Raw genomic sequence first — 16,733 nt, forward strand, 5'->3', positions numbered from 1 at the left:
GTGATCAAAGAAATGCCTTCCCAAAATCCTTTTCATGATCTTCAGATTCTATGTCGCAGACTAAGGTAGGTGGTGAAGTATTCTGCGCAAAACATAGTGCTACACACACGCTGCTGTCGGATGGTTGTCTGCACCTTCATGGAACTTGATCTCCTTCCACCTCAACAATAAAGTAGAGGCTGAATTGAGGGTAGAATATCCGAATTTCCACCCGAGTTTACTTAAGTCTTAAGCTCTGTCTACGGCATAACATTCTATCATCTCTCATTGATCTTAGCCTGCATGGCAGCCTTCATCGCCTCGACTGGTGCTTCTTTCCCAGTCCACAACTCGAATTGGGCATAAGCCTGTTCCTCCAGTACATCAACACCCTTAAACGTCGTCCAGCCCGGATGCCGTGATGCCGTCTTCATCATACCAGTAACCTGCGGTCTATACGCCATCTCAACCAAAACTCCCTTCTCAGCGCCAAACAGCCCTGCAGGTATCTTGTCCTCGCCAAAGTCATCCGCAGGAACGCAGGCGACAATGACTCTCAAAGGAAGTCTATCCAAGCCATCTCGCTCCCTTTCGGTAGATACGGCATCTTCCAAGGTCTCAAAGACCTGGCAATCAAGGGCTGGGAACTGTTCCACCATCTCGGCCGCCTTCGATATCGTCCTGTTCACAACATGAAGCTGCGTAATCCCCAACTCCTGGATCGCATAGCAAGCCGCGCGAGCTGCCCCACCAGCACCCAGAACCAGCGCAGTCGAGGAACGAAGATCCGATATTCCGCTGCGCTCGATGCATCTCCTTATCCCATGCCAGTCCGTATTATCGCCCACAAGTCGCCTATACCGCTTCCCCGGGTCCTCCTCGACGATGACGGTATTCACGGCCCCAATCTTCTGGGCGCAGGGAGTGACTGCATCCAAGAGCTTGCCAATCTGTAGTTTGTGCGGAAAGGTGACTGATGCGCCCCCGAAGTCATTGGCGCTGATGATGGATTCTACCGAGGCGTCAACGCTCTCTGTCTGGTGGATACCGTAATGATGTGGGAGGGCAAGTTCTCGGAATCCTGTGTTATGAAGGGTTGGAGAGAGGGTGTGGGAGATGTTATGACCGAAGATGAAGAAGTTCCTCTTCAGGATAGAGGGGTTTGCTTCCATGGACCCCATTATCTCTCAGGCTTTGGCGTCTTTGACAGCTTGGCTTTGCTAGCTCGTGATCTGAGCTAGAGGTGTGGAAAAGTTTGAGTGCGAAAGGCTTCGTGGGCGGTTTAGGTTCGATATGCCTGCAGCTGGCACAGAAATATCCATGCTATACTCAGTAAACCTACACTGCGATGTTAAAATGACACTGCGATTCTGGCGCCGTGATATTGATCGTTCATCGGCATCATCGGTCAGAAGCTTGGCGTGTGTCTTGTCAGGACGGTAAAGGTCTTTCCCGCTACCATCAGGCTAGCCACCACATGCGCTTTTTGTGGGCAACGTTTCCTCATGAAGGATATTTCCCACACACTCATTGACTGCACACACCATTCTACCAGTGAGTAATTCCATTGACTGCTCATTATCAAGTGTGGTGAAGAAAATATCATCATTGAAACGCTACGCTCACATGAATGCTAACCTTGCCAAGATTGCTACCCTCTTGTTGGCATCTTGCCCCCGTCTGCAAGCCTTTCTTTATACGCTCGCGAAATCAACTCACGCATCATCTCGATCGGAGGTTTGCGTGCTGTAAAAAGCTCAAATTGTCTCTTACCCTGTTCCGGCAAAACACTTAGGCCGTCGACGGCGATCCACCCCTGGTCGCTCATGCCACGGATCTGCTTCAGGAGAGGTGTTTCCAGAGGCGTATACGATAGCTGTGAATGTATGTTAGCAGTGTCACCTCATTTGATCCGTTTGCAGATATCGAACTTACCTCAATGGCTACTCCGCCTGTAGGACTAGCCAGCCATCCCGGAGGCAGACTCGTATCAGCCGACGACTCCCCGTCGATCTCACGCGTGGAGATACACGATACCACAATGGTTGGAAAGTCAGCGTCGTCTGGCCACTTATCATCTTTGGATTCTATAACATGGATCGTGGGACTGTTTGGAGGAGCGTCAACTTTCGGCGAGGCGTTGACCTCCGTCGGCGTCGATGCCCCGTCGCTCGTGAATCGGTACCCGTTGAAGTGCCTTACAACCTCTTCAGCTGTCCTCGTCGTTCGATTGTGTATAAGCACGGTGCGGACACCGAGCCTCAGAAGCCCGTATATCGCTGCACGAGCCATACCTCCCGCACCCACAACTAGTGCCGTTGTCCTCCTCTTGACGCCGTTGATGGGAGACAGGTTGTGCCGAATGCGGGTGTGTATCCCGATCCAGTCCGTGTTATCGCCATACAGAGCAACGACTGGGCCAGCTCTGTTGCGATCAAGCAAAGACTCAATGTTCCGCGACCGCAGAGGCACCAGCGTGTTGACGGCGCCAATGGCCCTGGCTTCTGGGCTCGTGAAGTCGACAATGGCAAAGACCTCCTTCTTGAAGGGGGCTGTGATACTCGCGCCTCCAAAGTTCTCGTCGGAGATGAGCTTACGTAGGTGATCTAGGGTAGGCTGGTGAAAGATCTTGTACTCGTGCGGCATACCGCAGAATTTGAAGGCGGGGTTATGCATGCTTGGCGACAAACTTGTGGATGCGTTGGTGCCGTAGATGCCAAAGTACATCGGGTCTAGGAGAAAGGAAGAGTAGAGTGCCTTTTGCGCCTCGTGGATCGTCAAGAGGCAATGAGGCGAGCCGCCTGGTGCCAGTCTCCGAAGCAAGTTCATGGTGACCGGCGTAAAGGTCGGGTTCATGAAGCAGGACATGCGGCCGAGGCGGCCTGTGTTGTACGCAATAAGCGGGATCGTCACATCTCTGGGCTTGCCGGCGCCATGCTTGAAGTGCTGAATCTCGAAATTGTCCTTGGTTGACTTTGCCTCGCGACATATTCGGACGACGTCGCAGCCCAGGTCCTCGGCCAACCTCATCTTGTCCTCCAGACCTGGGTTCCGCCAGCCGCTTGGAGAGAGGGAGTTGCAGGTGTAGTGGGCGATGATTTTTGTTGTTCCTTTACTTGCGACTAGATCTCGGATGATGTTCTCGTCGCAGCGGAGATCTACGCAGAGGTACTCTGGAGCGAGACGGAGGCCGTGGTTTAGGACGCTAAGGTAGTATGCGGAGGCGTGTTCTTGCGAGAAGCCGCTCATTATGCCCGTAGATGAGGATTCGAGTTCGAGATTGAGGATGATAGGGAGACGAGTGAATCTCCTGACGGCATAGAGCAAGCGACAGACGCGATTCGCAGTTGCATCATCGAAATCGGCCGACGTTGCCTGTAGTTCCCTCACAGGGATGACTAGTTCCGCAACATCGGCTGTTGTCGTGATATTTCGAAGCTCCGCCCCGGCGGTCTCTACCAATGACATTGGCAAGTTGAGAGAATATGTGTATGGCCGGCGCTCCAGTGGTAATGAAGCAGAGCCCTCGGTGGCACGGTACCGTTCCGAGCCCTGCCTGTCGCTTTCCATGATGCTGTCAATGAGTCCGAGAAAGTCGTACTCCACCCGCTTTAACGCAAGAGACCTCGGTGACTGGTGGCCGGGGATAGTGGCGAGCTCGCCCGAGGCCTTCCCTAGGGTATCTGAAATGTTGTAAAATTCAAAGTTGGATATCGATCGATGCGTTGGACCACTAAGTTGAAAGAGTCGTGTGATAGCCTCAGTATCCCATACCTTGAGATGCTCCTTCACGTCTTCCGCATCTCTCAGGACATAGATGATAGGATGCGTCTGTCCATATTCCGCAAGCCACGCCTGCCCCGTCTCTTCCACAGCTCCTGGCCCACACGCAATAATAGACTTTGTCGGATTCTCGAATAGCATGGCATGCAGAAGCTTCAGCTCTTCCCTTCGATATTCAGCAGTACCGTGCTGTGTCTTGTAACTGGCTCGTGAGAGGCCCGTCATCTGGAAGAATTGCTGGTCCGCGTCGAGTAAGCGGAACCCTAAAGCGCTGGCCGCGATCACGGCGAGAGTTGAGCGGCCTGTGCCTCGGATTCCGACGAGCACGATGGAGGCGTCGGGGGCGTAGCTACGTCGGCCGGGAATGAAGCCGTGCCATGATGCGTGTGGCGGTGACTGTTGGCCAAAGGGCTTAGTTGAGTTGACGGCTGGGCCGACCAGCGGTAGAGTCGGCATCGTATTAGAAGCCAGCTTCTCTTTGGAAACAAAGCTTCTTGGCTGTTGAGTGTGGTCCTCAACTCAGATGAGGTTGATAGCACCTCAAACTGGAGATCCTGGGGAAGACGGCGCTGGCATGGACCACGGTTGGGATGGGATTCTGGATGTATCCACATCCCTCTGGCTTCGCCTACTTATTCCAACAGCTCGAATAGACATTCACCAAGTAAAGATGTGTGGGGCAATAGCTGATCTCTTAGCTACTCGCAATTCCGACATAGAATGCGACCAGAATTGAAGGGGACCGAAGGAGTGGTTTACCCCGGAGTCGGGGCCCCGGAGATTTCTTCACGAGGCGGGGGTCCACAACGTGGCGGCCGGGAAAGGGCTTACCCGGTCGTCACGGGTCCCTGCGCGTCAACACTGTGAGCACGACGCTTACTACTTCTTGTGTGCTGTACCCTCAACTCTCACAAGTCCCACGTCTGCAGCTGTGGCAATCATTCCCATATTTCTCCCACCGATGTGAATATGCCCGATCGAAAGTCACTAGGATATTCATTCTCAGAGGCTTGTTCTTCAGGTGACTGGAGGGCCTTGTCGTGAAAGACGTGGATCGGTAATTAGAGGGAGCTTGCAGACTCATCCAGCTTTTCTCTCGTTCATGTCGAAATGAATACTTGAAATCTCTCAACCCCAACAACTCCCATGTCTAGATATTACACAATTACCTTTCGTACCTTAGATGAAAATGACGCCATTCCATGCTTGTTTTACACATTAAGTGAACACCGCCTTGATCTCAGCGCAACCTCTTAGTTCACTTCCGTTCAACCCCTTGCCCCTTGGGCACCCTAACGAGCCAGTAGAGACCACACGCTGCAACAATATTGAACACAACATACACCCACAAAAGCCCAAAGTTCCTCCATCTATCGTCGTAATTTATCTCGAAAGTCGCAAGATAATCATCCGTGGTATTCAAACGACAGTACCCACACGTCTGCGTCGCCGCAGCATCCACCAAATATCCACCAGCGCGCTGAACAAAGGGGCCCAGAAATTCGCCGCAGGTCATGTTCATCGGAGTCGGAACAGACACGATCTCCTTTGCCGTGCAAACGACCTTGGATCCATGCAGACAAGTCGACAGCGCACCACTTACGAGATACGTCATGGGACTGACCCAGTACATGAAGTCGCTCCATATGGCGGGTAGGTCGGCGCGAATGACGCCCACGCCGCAAAAAGACATGCAGAGGATGGCAAACAAGCTGGCTGGGATGCTGGCTAGGTCTGCTGTCTCGATTGCAGCGATGGCGAGCTGGGAGAATGTGCTGACCCAGAGGAAGAACATCCAGATGAAGAGGAAGACGGTGAAGCCGCGGATCGTGACGTCTTCGGGGGTGGTGTTGCGGTAGAATTTGGCTGGATAGTACCAGCAGAAGAAGAATATGACTGCGGCGATGGTGTTCCAGATCATCTCGATTGCGATGTTAGAGAGGAAGTATGCTGCAGATTGGTTAGCTTCGTTAATGCAGAATGCCCACGATGAGGATGCTTACTGGTCCATCGGTAGACGCGAGACGGCCTCTCTCGTACTTCGTAAAGAGCTCTCTGTGGAATGAACATGGGCATGATCTGCTTGCTGAACTCGTTGACAGTCGTGAGGCACATGAAGAAGGCGTAAAGTTGGTTCTGCAGGCCTTGCAAGCTATTGTCCGACTTGAACGTGAATCCAATGTAGAGCGCCTAGGTAATTTGAGTTAGTACGGAAGGTGAGGTAGGCGGCATGAGGAATCACCAAGAGGAGCATCTTACCAGAAGAATAGTTAAAGTAAGCTTTGACCAGATGTACACAGGAGACCTCCAAAAGTGCCTTGCTGTACGGAGAAAGACATGTTTGAACTGAGTCCAGAACGACGAGGCAAACTCCTGGTCGGCGACATCATCATCTCCGATTCGTTCTATGGGCTTGTCTTGGCCCTGCTGACGCAGAATACCAAGCTCATTTTTCACCTCGCGGTATTCTGGAGATGAGCGCCAAATCTCATACCAATTCGGTCCGTCCTCGGAAAGCGTGGTAACCTTCAGCATCCACTCTGCGGGGTTGGCATCAGGAGGGCATGGCGATGCGCCGTTGCGTTCGAGGTAATCAATCATCGTCTTGGCTTTCTTGCCAATATCTACGCACATGTAAGCGAAAAGCTTGTTGGGGAAGGGAGCAAAAACAACGACAACAGCAACTTACCTCCAAAATAGACAGTCTTTCCCCCGCGTTGTAGCAAAAGCAACCTATCGAAACGGGCAAAAAGCATGGCAGACGGCTGGTGGATAGTACACAGAATCGCCTGGCCGCTCTTTGCAAGTTTTTCGATCAGGTCGCAGATCGCCCAAGACGTCTGAGAATCAAGCCCCGAAGTAGGTTCATCCAGAAAGACTAACAACTGCGGCCTAGCAGCGAGCTCGACTCCGATCGTCAAACGTTTGCGCTGTTCAACGTTGAGCCCCTGCCCAGGGACTCCGATCACTGCATCTATAAAGTCGCGCATGTCGAGCAGCTCAATTACCTCGTCAATGTACGCCAACTTTGCCTCGCGAGGGGTTTCGGCATTTTGACGCAGCAATGCACTGAACTCGAGGGCCTCTCGAACGGTCATGGTGTCCAAGTGGACGTCTTGCTGCTGGACGTACCCAACGCGGTTTGGGAATGATCTGTCTGTTGTTTGGCCGTTGACCATGGTGTCGCCGGATATCACGCCCATGGTGATTCGAGCAGCGAGAGCGTCGAGCAGTGTTGTTTTACCAGCACCAGAGGCGCCCTGTTTGGAAGTTAGGTACGAACAAGGGGATATGTAAGCAATAACCCATACCATGAGAGCTGTGATAACACCTGGTTGCACCCAGCCGTCCACGAAATCCAAGATGCGCCGGTCCTGGTCTTTGATCTTGACGTCGTAGCAGATATTTTCCCAGTGAAAGATTGGCTTACCGCACTCACTCGGTCTTGGTCTTTTCTCCAACATCTCATCTGTCGACATGGCATGAACTTTCTCGGTCAGAGTCACATTGCGGGATTGAGTTTCTTCGTCTGCTAGGGCTTTCTGGTCCATCGCGGGAGGTACTTTGCCACGTCGGAAGACAAGAACTTCGCCTTCGCTCTTGGGTGGCTTGGCGTATTCGGCAGTGATGATGTACGTGATGAAGAATACCACGACGTATGCACACAGAATGCCGACGTTCCTTGACTAGGTCAGATGAAATCCCAAAACACTCGGTTATCACCACAAACTCACCTCCACTTATTATCGTTGAAGTACCCAAAAGATTGCTCGATATACCTATCGCCATTTATCATATCTGAGCCCGGTACGGCGCCCACAACAGCGCAGGTGCGACCAGATATAGAGAGATCATCATAGCCCGGGCCAGACGGCACGAGCCCAGCGCATAGGAACTGGCGACCATGAAACTCATTGGCCATGAGCGCCTCGAACGCATAAGAGAGCGGGTTGACATAGCCCATCCAGCGCGACCACCCCTGCATGTACGTTGTTGGTACTGTGAAGCCGGCATACATCATTACGCCGATAGTGACGAGAGTGACGGGGACCATGGCTTGATGTGAAGTGCGTGCGAGGGATGCCATGGTGCGATAGATGCCCGACATGGCGAGGAGCACCAGAAAGGAGACGAGGCAGAAGAAAAAGAAGGGCCCGGGCTCGCGGTTCAAGTTTGCCATGAAGTAGAGAATCGAGTTGAACGTGAAAACGTTGGTGATCTTGTATGGTAACTCGGTGATGTAGCTTGAGATAGCTTCCGCGGACTGGTGGTAGAGGGCGTATCGATTGTGCTTCTCGATGACGGGTCTTTGAGTGTATAATGTGAGGACCTAGGTCATCGTGAGTTTCAAGATCGGAGCGAGTCACGGATTTCCAGACAAAAATCTCCTATCACCACTGGATGATGTGTACTAACCTCCATTTCACTAGCAAAAGCATTGAACAACAGAGCAAAGAAGATGAGCCCACCACGATAGTAAAACGTCCCCGAATCCTGCCTCAAGTTGAAGAACATGCTTCCGAGCACAAAGCCAACAATGATGTTGAATACTAGAGAAGACAGCGTGAACTCGGGATCGGCAACCAGACGCTTCCACCCGCGCCAAAGACATAGCTTGACTTGACTCGGATATGTGATCATGTAAGGCGACTTGAGTCGTTGCCATGAACTTCTCTCAGCTTTGATGCTGTCCTGGAACGCTTCGAGGCGGTCCTTTGGAGAGTGATTGCTATCGTAGGCTGCGATGTCTGCCATGAGGCCTGCGTGCTGGTTGGATGCTTTCCAGCTCGCGGCGAACTCTTCAGGAGTTCGAGGGGCGCGGTGTTCGTGGCCTGGTCGGGTCATTCTTTCGTTCGGAGACGTCATCGACGTGAGAAAGTCTGGGACGGTTTGTCGTTCAGGGCCTGTATTATTTCCACATCAGAACGAAGATCAGATGCGAAGAGCATTGAGTAGACACTTACACTGAAAGCCAAGCTCCTCAAAGTACCGCTTCGCTTCACCAATCTTGCCGAAGAAGATCTGCCTCCCCTCATACACCACCGTCACCTTATCAAACAGCTACCGAGAACGTCAACAACATGGTCCCATCAATGCATCTCTCATAGCCATCCAAGAATCACACTTACATCATACGCAGACTGCGGCGCTTGATAAATCGCCACAACAGACGCAATTCCTAACAAATCACTCTGCGTCCTCAAATTCCGACAAAACGCAATCGCGTTCCCGCTATCCAGTCCGCGCGTGCTATTATCCCAGCACTGGAACTTGGCACCGGTCAGCGCCGCCTCGACGATGCTCACACGCTTGCGCTCGCCGCCCGAGACCCCGCGCACGTAATCGTCGCCCACTTTGGTGTTGACAGTGTGCGTGATGCCAAAGGCCGCCATCATCACGTCGCGCATGATGCGCGCGAACTGTTGACCCGTGAGATTTCCGGGTACGCGGGAGGGTACTCGCGCGCGGGCGGCGAATTCGAGGGTGTCGCCTACGGATAGGGGCGCGAGGTGGACATCTACCTCGGCGTTGTAGAGGACGTCGCCGCGGAACCAGTCGTGCATGCGCTTTGGTTCGATTCCTGGTGCTTGTTTAGACATGATATTGCTGAACTCTGAACGAAGAATCTGGCCTACCCCGGAAGTTCATGTACGAGTCTTGGGCGACGTTCAAACCTTCAGTCTGACCAGCCAACGTCTTGAGAAGAGTGGAACACCCAGATCCAGGCGGACCAAGCACGAGCAGCATCTCCCCAGGCTCAACAAGGCCTTCAAAGTTTCGCAGGATATCGATCCGTCTCCTCGACCTCCCCGTGGCAAGGCCAACAAGATCAGCTACCATACTCAACGCAATATTGCCCGTGCTTTTCTGGTACTGTGTCCCAGAGCTATATCCAAAGACATTAAGGCCTCGAAATGCAACGCCTGCGCTCCTGTTGGGTGCTGAGCTGGGGTCTGATTCGAAGAGGTGAATGAAGGCCTGCATCCATGCTACGCTGTCAAAGTTTGAGGAATTTGGGTCGAGGCGGCTGTTCTTGGGTGGGTTCAAGACATCGTAGTTCGTGTCGGCATCGTGGATGTGTGATCCGTTTGTGACTTGGCGTGCTAGTTGTTCGATTTCTCTTTGCGTGTCGTCGGCTGCTGTCGATGATGAAGATCCCGAGAATCGATCGGTCGACACCATCTCGATGCCGGCCTCATCACTTGTTGTCATGGTCTAAGCAGCTGTCGTCAGGCTCTATTGTGGGATAGAGTCTGTGGTAAAGTTTGGTGTCAATTGGTTTGAGATGATGAGGTTGCAGTGAACGGATATCAGATGAACCATCGACTTACAGTTACATGTCTTCTTCTATCTATCTTTTGAGCAAATCTTCAATGCATAAAAGGCATCATATTAACAACCCGGATCGCAGCCTGTGTAAGTGCGGACGCCCGCGGTCATCCGCGTTGCGCCTCATGTGGGGAAGTAGTCTGGGACTGATAGTACGGGCGGTCGGCCGCTTCGTAATTTTCGTATTGTCCATTCCCATACGAAAATCCGCCAAGCCAAGTTTTCTAGGTCAAGTCATTACCGATCTCTCTGGGGATTGTAATTGTGATGCCAAACCCATGCCGTTCGGACGCCCGCGGGTCGCCGAAAGGACGCGGCACAATTTAAAGCGGGACATCGAACCCCATGCGAAAGAGGATCACCATGCGGTTGTCTAATCTCGCATCCGCGACGGGAAGTTTTCCTTCTCTCTGGCAGGGCACTTGCTTAAGCGTGCCTGACAAGATCGATAACATTTGAATCTCGGGGCTGGACTACTTGATGGCGTAGACGTCCGACTACACTGTGGATTCGGGGCAGTGTCAACTGCCAAAGCAGGGGCGGCACGCGCAGCCACCAGTTGGTATAAATAAGCTTCAGCTAGGCCACCTTGTGACCAGGCTTTCATCATTCTTCACGAATCGTGGAGCAAGGGCAAGCGGCTTCATGCCCCGCCACGGTTGAACCAACGGGATGAAAGCGATGCCGATCGCCCGGTGTAGAGACCGTCGTGCCCCATATTTCCGGCGTCGATACCGCTCAGCCCGGGATCTCTCCACAGAAAGCCACTCCCTGCTCTCTACCAGGTAATTCACCCAACCTGAAATGCTATGAGATGATACATATTGTTTCCATGATACTGGTTGTATTCTTCGCTCTTTGGCATCTATCTAAAAGCCACGAACTTGTAGAAAGCATCCTCCTGTCCAATAGTAAATCACCTTCCCAATCACTCGATCCATCTTATCCTAAAGCAACATGACGGCATAGCAACATATCTCCAAGTCGTAAAAGTATTCCTTCACGTTCATAAACCATCATCAAAAATCGTTTCAAGCATCACACATCCTCTACGACCACCATAATCACCTCCTCCACCAACCCTTACTCCTGCCCAGCCCACCTCTCCGCAACCCTCGACGTGAAAAACACCCCCGCCGCAAGAATCGTAAACCCCGGCGCGAAGAGCAACAGAATCCCCACAACAACCATATTCGCAAAGAACTCAGACGTCCCAAACGCCGGAGCGCGGCCGATAAACCCCGGGCCCATGGTGTGGACAGTCACCGTCGGACCGGCGGCCTGTGTCTGTGTCTGTGTCTCTGCCTGCTTCTGCTGCTTGTCCACCGGTGGTGCTTGGTGGCTCACCTTCGTCTGACCTTGGATCTGGCCTAGAGCATGAAAGATGTCTGATGCGAGGGGTACATGTTCCTCGTCGATCGTGACGCCCGAGAGCCAGGCGTGGATGTTTTCGTGAGGGTCTGTTGATCTTTTTGGCGGGGGTGGAGGTGGACGACGAGGTTGAGGGTTGGATTTCGGCTTAGCGGGTCGTGTAGGTTGGTTCATGGGCTGGACGTCTTCTTCGTAGATGAAGGAGCGGCCATGTCCATCTGTTATTCAGTGAGCAAGTCTTGAACCTTAAGGTGACTTCGGGAAGGAGCTGTTTAGCTTACCAAAATGATCTGCCCAATTCATGGCGTTTAGAGAAGCGTAGGCGCGCTGATTGTTTCTGACCTAGTGGGAATGATATCTTGAAGCCGTAGTACCAAAATGAGGGGCAATTGAGCTTTCGTCTTTCGATGGTAAGTGGATTACACTGGGAAGGAAAAAGTCGTTATTATCGTCAAGAACGGCTCCTGGACGAAGTCGTAGACATCGAACTAGTTGAAAAGGTTATTGACTGTTTGTTTGACATGTGCGTTGTCGGGGAGAATGGAGTCAACACTTAAGTGGTGATGGGCACTGGAATGCTTCATTTCACAAATGTTGCCGGGCCTTGGTTGGGGCTCCATTCCGTAGCACCTCTTATCTGGAATCTGTCTGTGGTAAGGCAGGTAGGCCTTCAGCATAATTGCGTCTCACGTATTTTGAAAGTGTTCACCCTTCTTCCCGTTTTGTTACGATGCAAAGCAGCATCATTATGGGGGGTAGACTAAGCACATCGTTGCTGAAGGGAGGACGGCAGTCATCAATAGCCGTCCGACATTCGATGCAACAGCTCTGAGATCATTGTTCGCCAAGATTAGGACTAGGATCAAATCCTCAAGACTCCTGGCATCGGGAACGAGCGTAAGCGATTAAAAGGTCCTTGTATTCCCATCCGGCCTTGAGTACTGTATGCAAACATTAATCTCGTCAATCCACCCCTGCCATACTACCGGTAATCTACAGCCCTTCCCCTCATGTTCATGTAGACTGCGTCCCGAGTCAAGAGGCCTAGAAGCCGCATGACGGGTTCATGCAAGGCACGCGGCAAATGCGCCCGCATACCGAAGGGTGACACTACAAGTATTCCCATCAGGGATGTTGCAGCGGGACACATTTGTCTTTCTGCAGCAAAAAAGGTGTCATCTCGAATTTGAGTTATTCTTTTGTGCCCAGTGTAGTGAAAAAAAGAAGTTCGTCGTCGTCCATCATCCCATTTCCCATTCCTGGTTTGCCCAAGTCACAAAAAGAACACCGTGCTTGCAGCGCGATCGAAACGTCCTCGATTGAGGACCCCCAGCCCACAGAAAGGAAGAAAATCTTTAACGCCATCTCCAACCATTTGTTTCCCTCCCAGCCGTCCCTATTGCCCGTGAGAATAGAGACAAAGGGAAAGAAAACGTCGTCGTCTTCGCAGTTCATACAGTAAAAGGAAAAGGTAGTAGGTACATAGGGAAAGAAAAAGCGACTTGGTAGAGGTCGGTGGAAAACGAATGACCGCTTTCAATGCAAGAAACGCCATAAGTATGTGCAACGCCAACGTTGAAGTGCTTGTCTAGTGAATAGAGCCAAGATGTGCCCAGCTGCAAACGACGCGGTCAATGACGGGGAGTCGGCTCGGGTTGCCAGCCGTTAATGTAAGCCATGAGACCCATGCCAAGGATTACCACGCCAAGCATGGAAGCATAGGGAACCCCGGCCATCATGGCTTGGTCCTTTGCCAGCTTGCCTGGAGGTATGGAAAGTGGCGTAATGGTGTTGGCTCGTGACAACGTGGGCTTGTCACCAAAGTCGTCCACGGGTGACTCTGCCTGGGTAGAAGCTGACGTCGAGTCACCGGATCCATTGGCCTGAACAACTGAAGTTGTCTTGTCGGCAGGTCCTTCGCTCCGGCCGCGTCGTCCTGGGGAAAGAGAACGATTCTTCTCCGCAGCAGCAGCGTTTTGCCTAGTCTCCTCGTCTCTGCGAATCTGGGCAACCATCTCGGCCAAAGTTTGACGATCGGCGTCGCGCTCCGTCTCAGCCTTCTCGCATCTGCTCTTCCATGCCTCCATCTGTTGCTTCAAGTCCGTCACTTCTGACATCATTGTGTCAAGCTTGACCTGGAAACGTGCAGCAATATCCTCAGCGCTCTCTGGAGCAGGCTCCTCGGAGAGCGGTTCGGCATCTGTCATCTCGATATCCTGGGTGTCGATGGTATCGCGGGGCGGCTCAAAAGCCTCCTCGAGAATCTCGGTATCGTGTTCCTTGGCCGCGCCATTGGTTTCCTTCAAGGCACTGTCCTCAAGGATCTTTGCCATATCCTCGGCAAGCTCGCGTGCCTCCCGTTCTTTTCGGAGCATGTCTTCCAAATCCTTGATACGGGCCGTTTGGGTATCCATCTCCTTCTTTGCGTTATTCAAAGCTTCGGTCAACTGAATGATCTGATGCAAGTTGTCCCGTCCAACGGGCGAGGTGGTGCTATTAGTCTTTGGTCGCTCAGTGGTGCCTCGTTTCAGTGAAGGCACATCGGGCTTCTCAGGCAGCGGCTGCTGCGGAGGCGGGGCAGGAGGATCGGAAAATCTGGTCTTCGCATCGGTACGGAAGGGTAGAGCGTTGCCATTGGGAAGCTGCTTCGGAGGTTCGGGGGCTTCCGGCTTCTCGAGATCCTTTACATCGTCTTTGCTCAAGAGAGCGTGAACGAATTGGCCCGTCCGGGAGAGGTCTTGAGACTGCAATCGAGCATTGCGCATCTCGTTCTACAACCTAGTTAGCTCCAATCAATAGGTCTAGGGGTTTAGACACTCACGTGAAGTCTCTTGACGATATGCTCCGTGGTAATGGGCGTTAACAAGAATCCACGGGCTGCTCCACCATTAGGGGCCATGCCGGCCATATTCTGGGGTGCCATCATGCGGCCATTGCTGGCCATCGATGCATTACTACCAGTCCTGCCACGGTAGGGCATTGGGCTCGGCGCTGGCATCATCATGCCACCATTTGCGGGGTCCAAATCGCCAAAATTCATGTCCATAACGTTACTTGAGGGGCTCATGAAGCCGGCGTGTTCAACCTTGGCGGCAACCTTGTGGTGGACGACGGTCTTCTGATCCTCGCTCACAATGTCGATTCCCAACTCTAAATGATCTCCCGTCTGTAGCTCGTGCGGTTCGGATTCGCGATTCTCCTGGGAGAGACGCGTGCCGTTGACAAAGGTTCCGTTGGACGATTTGACGTCGCGGATGTATATCTTGCCGGTGCGATCTGCCCATATCTCAGCATGCTGCCTTGATAGCACTTTACTATCAAAGTAGCCGTTGGTGGCAGTCGGGATCGTCTTCTGATTGGTTTGGCGACCGATACGGAGGCTTTCTGGGTAGAATGGTACCGAGATGGTTTTGCGTTCAAAGGTACCATTGAGCGACAAGAGATAGAGCACAGGCTGCCCGCTAGGCATCGGGTCGCCCATGGGCCTTGCCCCGAGTCCCTGCTGCGACATCATTTGCGGTTGGCCTGGAGCCGTCTGCAGCGACGAACCGCCATTGATGCCGTTGATGGCGTTTCGCATAATAGGTCTGCCGAACTCGGCTTGACCTTCTGGCTTGCCTGGCGGCCATGGTCCTTTGGGTTGTGGTCGCTTTCTCGAGGCGGTGCTGGACCAGCTCATGTCAGAGTTTGTGGACGCCGGGGTGCCATTTGATTGCGAGCCATTGGTGGCAACAGTGGTAGTAGACGAGTTGGAGGAGGTAGATGAGACCGAGGAGGAAGAGTTGCTCCGCTGCAGCGTCTTCCGAGGTGCGGCGAACATGCCTCTGACGTCTTCGGGGTTCATCGAATTCAGACTTTGGCCGCCATTAACATTCCATCCCGTTCGATTGAGTTGCTGGAAGCTGGGCGGGCTCGCGACGGCAGTCATGGGGAAGTCGTCGTTCGATTCAGGTAAGGATCGTAGGACAGTGCAAGTCGTGGCAAGAACGAGCAGGTGATGACAGCTCGTAGGGTATCGATATTGATGGATGGTCTGGTCTAGGTGACGTCGGGGGCTCCTTCTTTGACCATTCGCACTGCAGCCCGGAGGGTATCGTAAAGATCAGCCGCCGAAAGATAACGCAGATATGTCAGATAGAATCGATGGGAGTTCGCTGCGAAGGGTAGAAAGCAATGAGGCTGAGCTGGCAGGTTAAAAAAATAAGTCAGCGATGATGTCGGGGCAAGGATAGGGGTGGGCAGCCAATTGGCGCGGCCCAGAAACGGCCTGCGACGGGACGGGGGGTCGCAGAAAACCGGGCCAAAAAGGATCAGACAGGCAGGAGAGACATACCAGCAATGTCGAGGACGTGGGCAAAGAGACGGTTTTCTTTGAGCACCACGGTCGACGATGGGCTCAAGCGGAAGCGTCGTCGGCGGATCGGGTGGTCTCCGTGGGTAGGTAGGTGAGGTTGAATCTAGGATTTGGGCAAAGAGAACAGAACGTGTCGCCCCGTCTCGCTAAGCGCTTAGCGTAAGTGCGTGAGGTGAGCGCTGGGCCGCTGGCGCTGGGGGAGAGCCTGTGGTGGGCGGGCCAAACAGCGTTCGGAAACACGCGCCGGAGCCGACTTGGGAGTCTGGGACATGGGCGGTCGGAAACAGCAGGGCCTCAAAGGTTCAGCGTCAGCGGGTGGGAGACCGAGGGACCGGAAAATTCTCAGTCCACCACAGTTGGTTCGGTTACTGTTCAGTGTGAGTGTTCAGTTCACTTCAGCTGAGCACAGGCCCCCAAAAGCTTGGGTGTTTGACTGGATTTTTCCACCATGGGCCAGCTAGGATGTGATCTTCATATGAACAAGATCATAAGGTAGCAAAGAAAGAGGGAAGAGGTGTGGTAGTGACAAGAAAAAAGAGGAGAGAAAGAAAGCAAGAAAAAAAAAGGAACTGGTGCTCATCCGGGTGAAGGCGGTCTGGTCTGGTCACTGTGCTGTCATCGCCTCCAGTCCAGCTGGCTGCTGTTCTTGCCTTAGCCGTAGGGATCCACCCTCACCTGCCCACCGTCACATTCCATTTGCGGTGGTCGCCTGCGCTGTTCAAAGACTCGATGCAAGGCACGTGACATGCTCCAAAGCCAGATGTGTGGGTGCCTCACAAAGAAAGGGCATACAGCCAATCAAAAGACCAGGCTGACAGAAACGGGTCTACGTAGTAAGGCGTTCAAGGTAAGATGGCCTGTGCTCCAGGTGACCGTAACATCGCTGCTCTTTCCTTTCCCTCGAACCTCCGCGCTG

General features: G+C 52.9%; 4 protein-coding genes across 4 annotated transcripts; all 4 read right to left on the reverse strand.

The window, feature by feature from the left end:
- Positions 1-257: 257 nt before the first annotated feature.
- Positions 258-4,218, reverse strand: CTAM01_08998 (uncharacterized protein; the record flags this gene model as incomplete). Its single annotated transcript, XM_060525018.1, has 3 exons — positions 258-991; positions 1,753-1,855; positions 1,915-4,218. The coding sequence occupies 3 exons, from the start codon at positions 4,216-4,218 to the stop codon at positions 258-260; spliced, it is 3,141 nt and encodes a 1,046-aa protein (XP_060380458.1).
- An 802-nt stretch (positions 4,219-5,020) lies between these two features.
- Positions 5,021-9,975, reverse strand: CTAM01_08999 (ABC-2 type transporter; the record flags this gene model as incomplete). Its single annotated transcript, XM_060525019.1, has 10 exons — positions 5,021-5,712; positions 5,766-5,952; positions 6,022-6,386; positions 6,452-7,022; positions 7,074-7,443; positions 7,497-8,092; positions 8,179-8,666; positions 8,727-8,823; positions 8,892-9,343; positions 9,399-9,975. 10 exons carry the CDS (start codon positions 9,973-9,975, stop codon positions 5,021-5,023), a joined length of 4,395 nt encoding a protein of 1,464 aa, XP_060380459.1.
- Positions 9,976-11,175: 1,200 nt separating this feature from the next.
- On the reverse strand, positions 11,176-11,766 carry CTAM01_09000 (uncharacterized protein; the record flags this gene model as incomplete). The annotated part of the gene is made up of 2 exons (XM_060525020.1): positions 11,176-11,681; positions 11,745-11,766. 2 exons carry the CDS (start codon positions 11,764-11,766, stop codon positions 11,176-11,178), a joined length of 528 nt encoding a protein of 175 aa, XP_060380460.1.
- Positions 11,767-13,094: 1,328 nt separating this feature from the next.
- CTAM01_09001 (FHA domain-containing protein) lies at positions 13,095-15,391 on the reverse strand (the record flags this gene model as incomplete). Its single annotated transcript, XM_060525021.1, has 2 exons — positions 13,095-14,234; positions 14,285-15,391. 2 exons carry the CDS (start codon positions 15,389-15,391, stop codon positions 13,095-13,097), a joined length of 2,247 nt encoding a protein of 748 aa, XP_060380461.1.
- Between the last annotated feature and the right edge of the window lie 1,342 nt (positions 15,392-16,733).

The sequence above is a fragment of the Colletotrichum tamarilloi genome (assembly GCF_030869305.1).
Source record: "Colletotrichum tamarilloi strain Tom-12 chromosome Unknown Scaffold_33.1, whole genome shotgun sequence".
In the NCBI taxonomy this organism is placed as follows: Eukaryota; Fungi; Ascomycota; class Sordariomycetes; order Glomerellales; family Glomerellaceae; genus Colletotrichum; species Colletotrichum tamarilloi.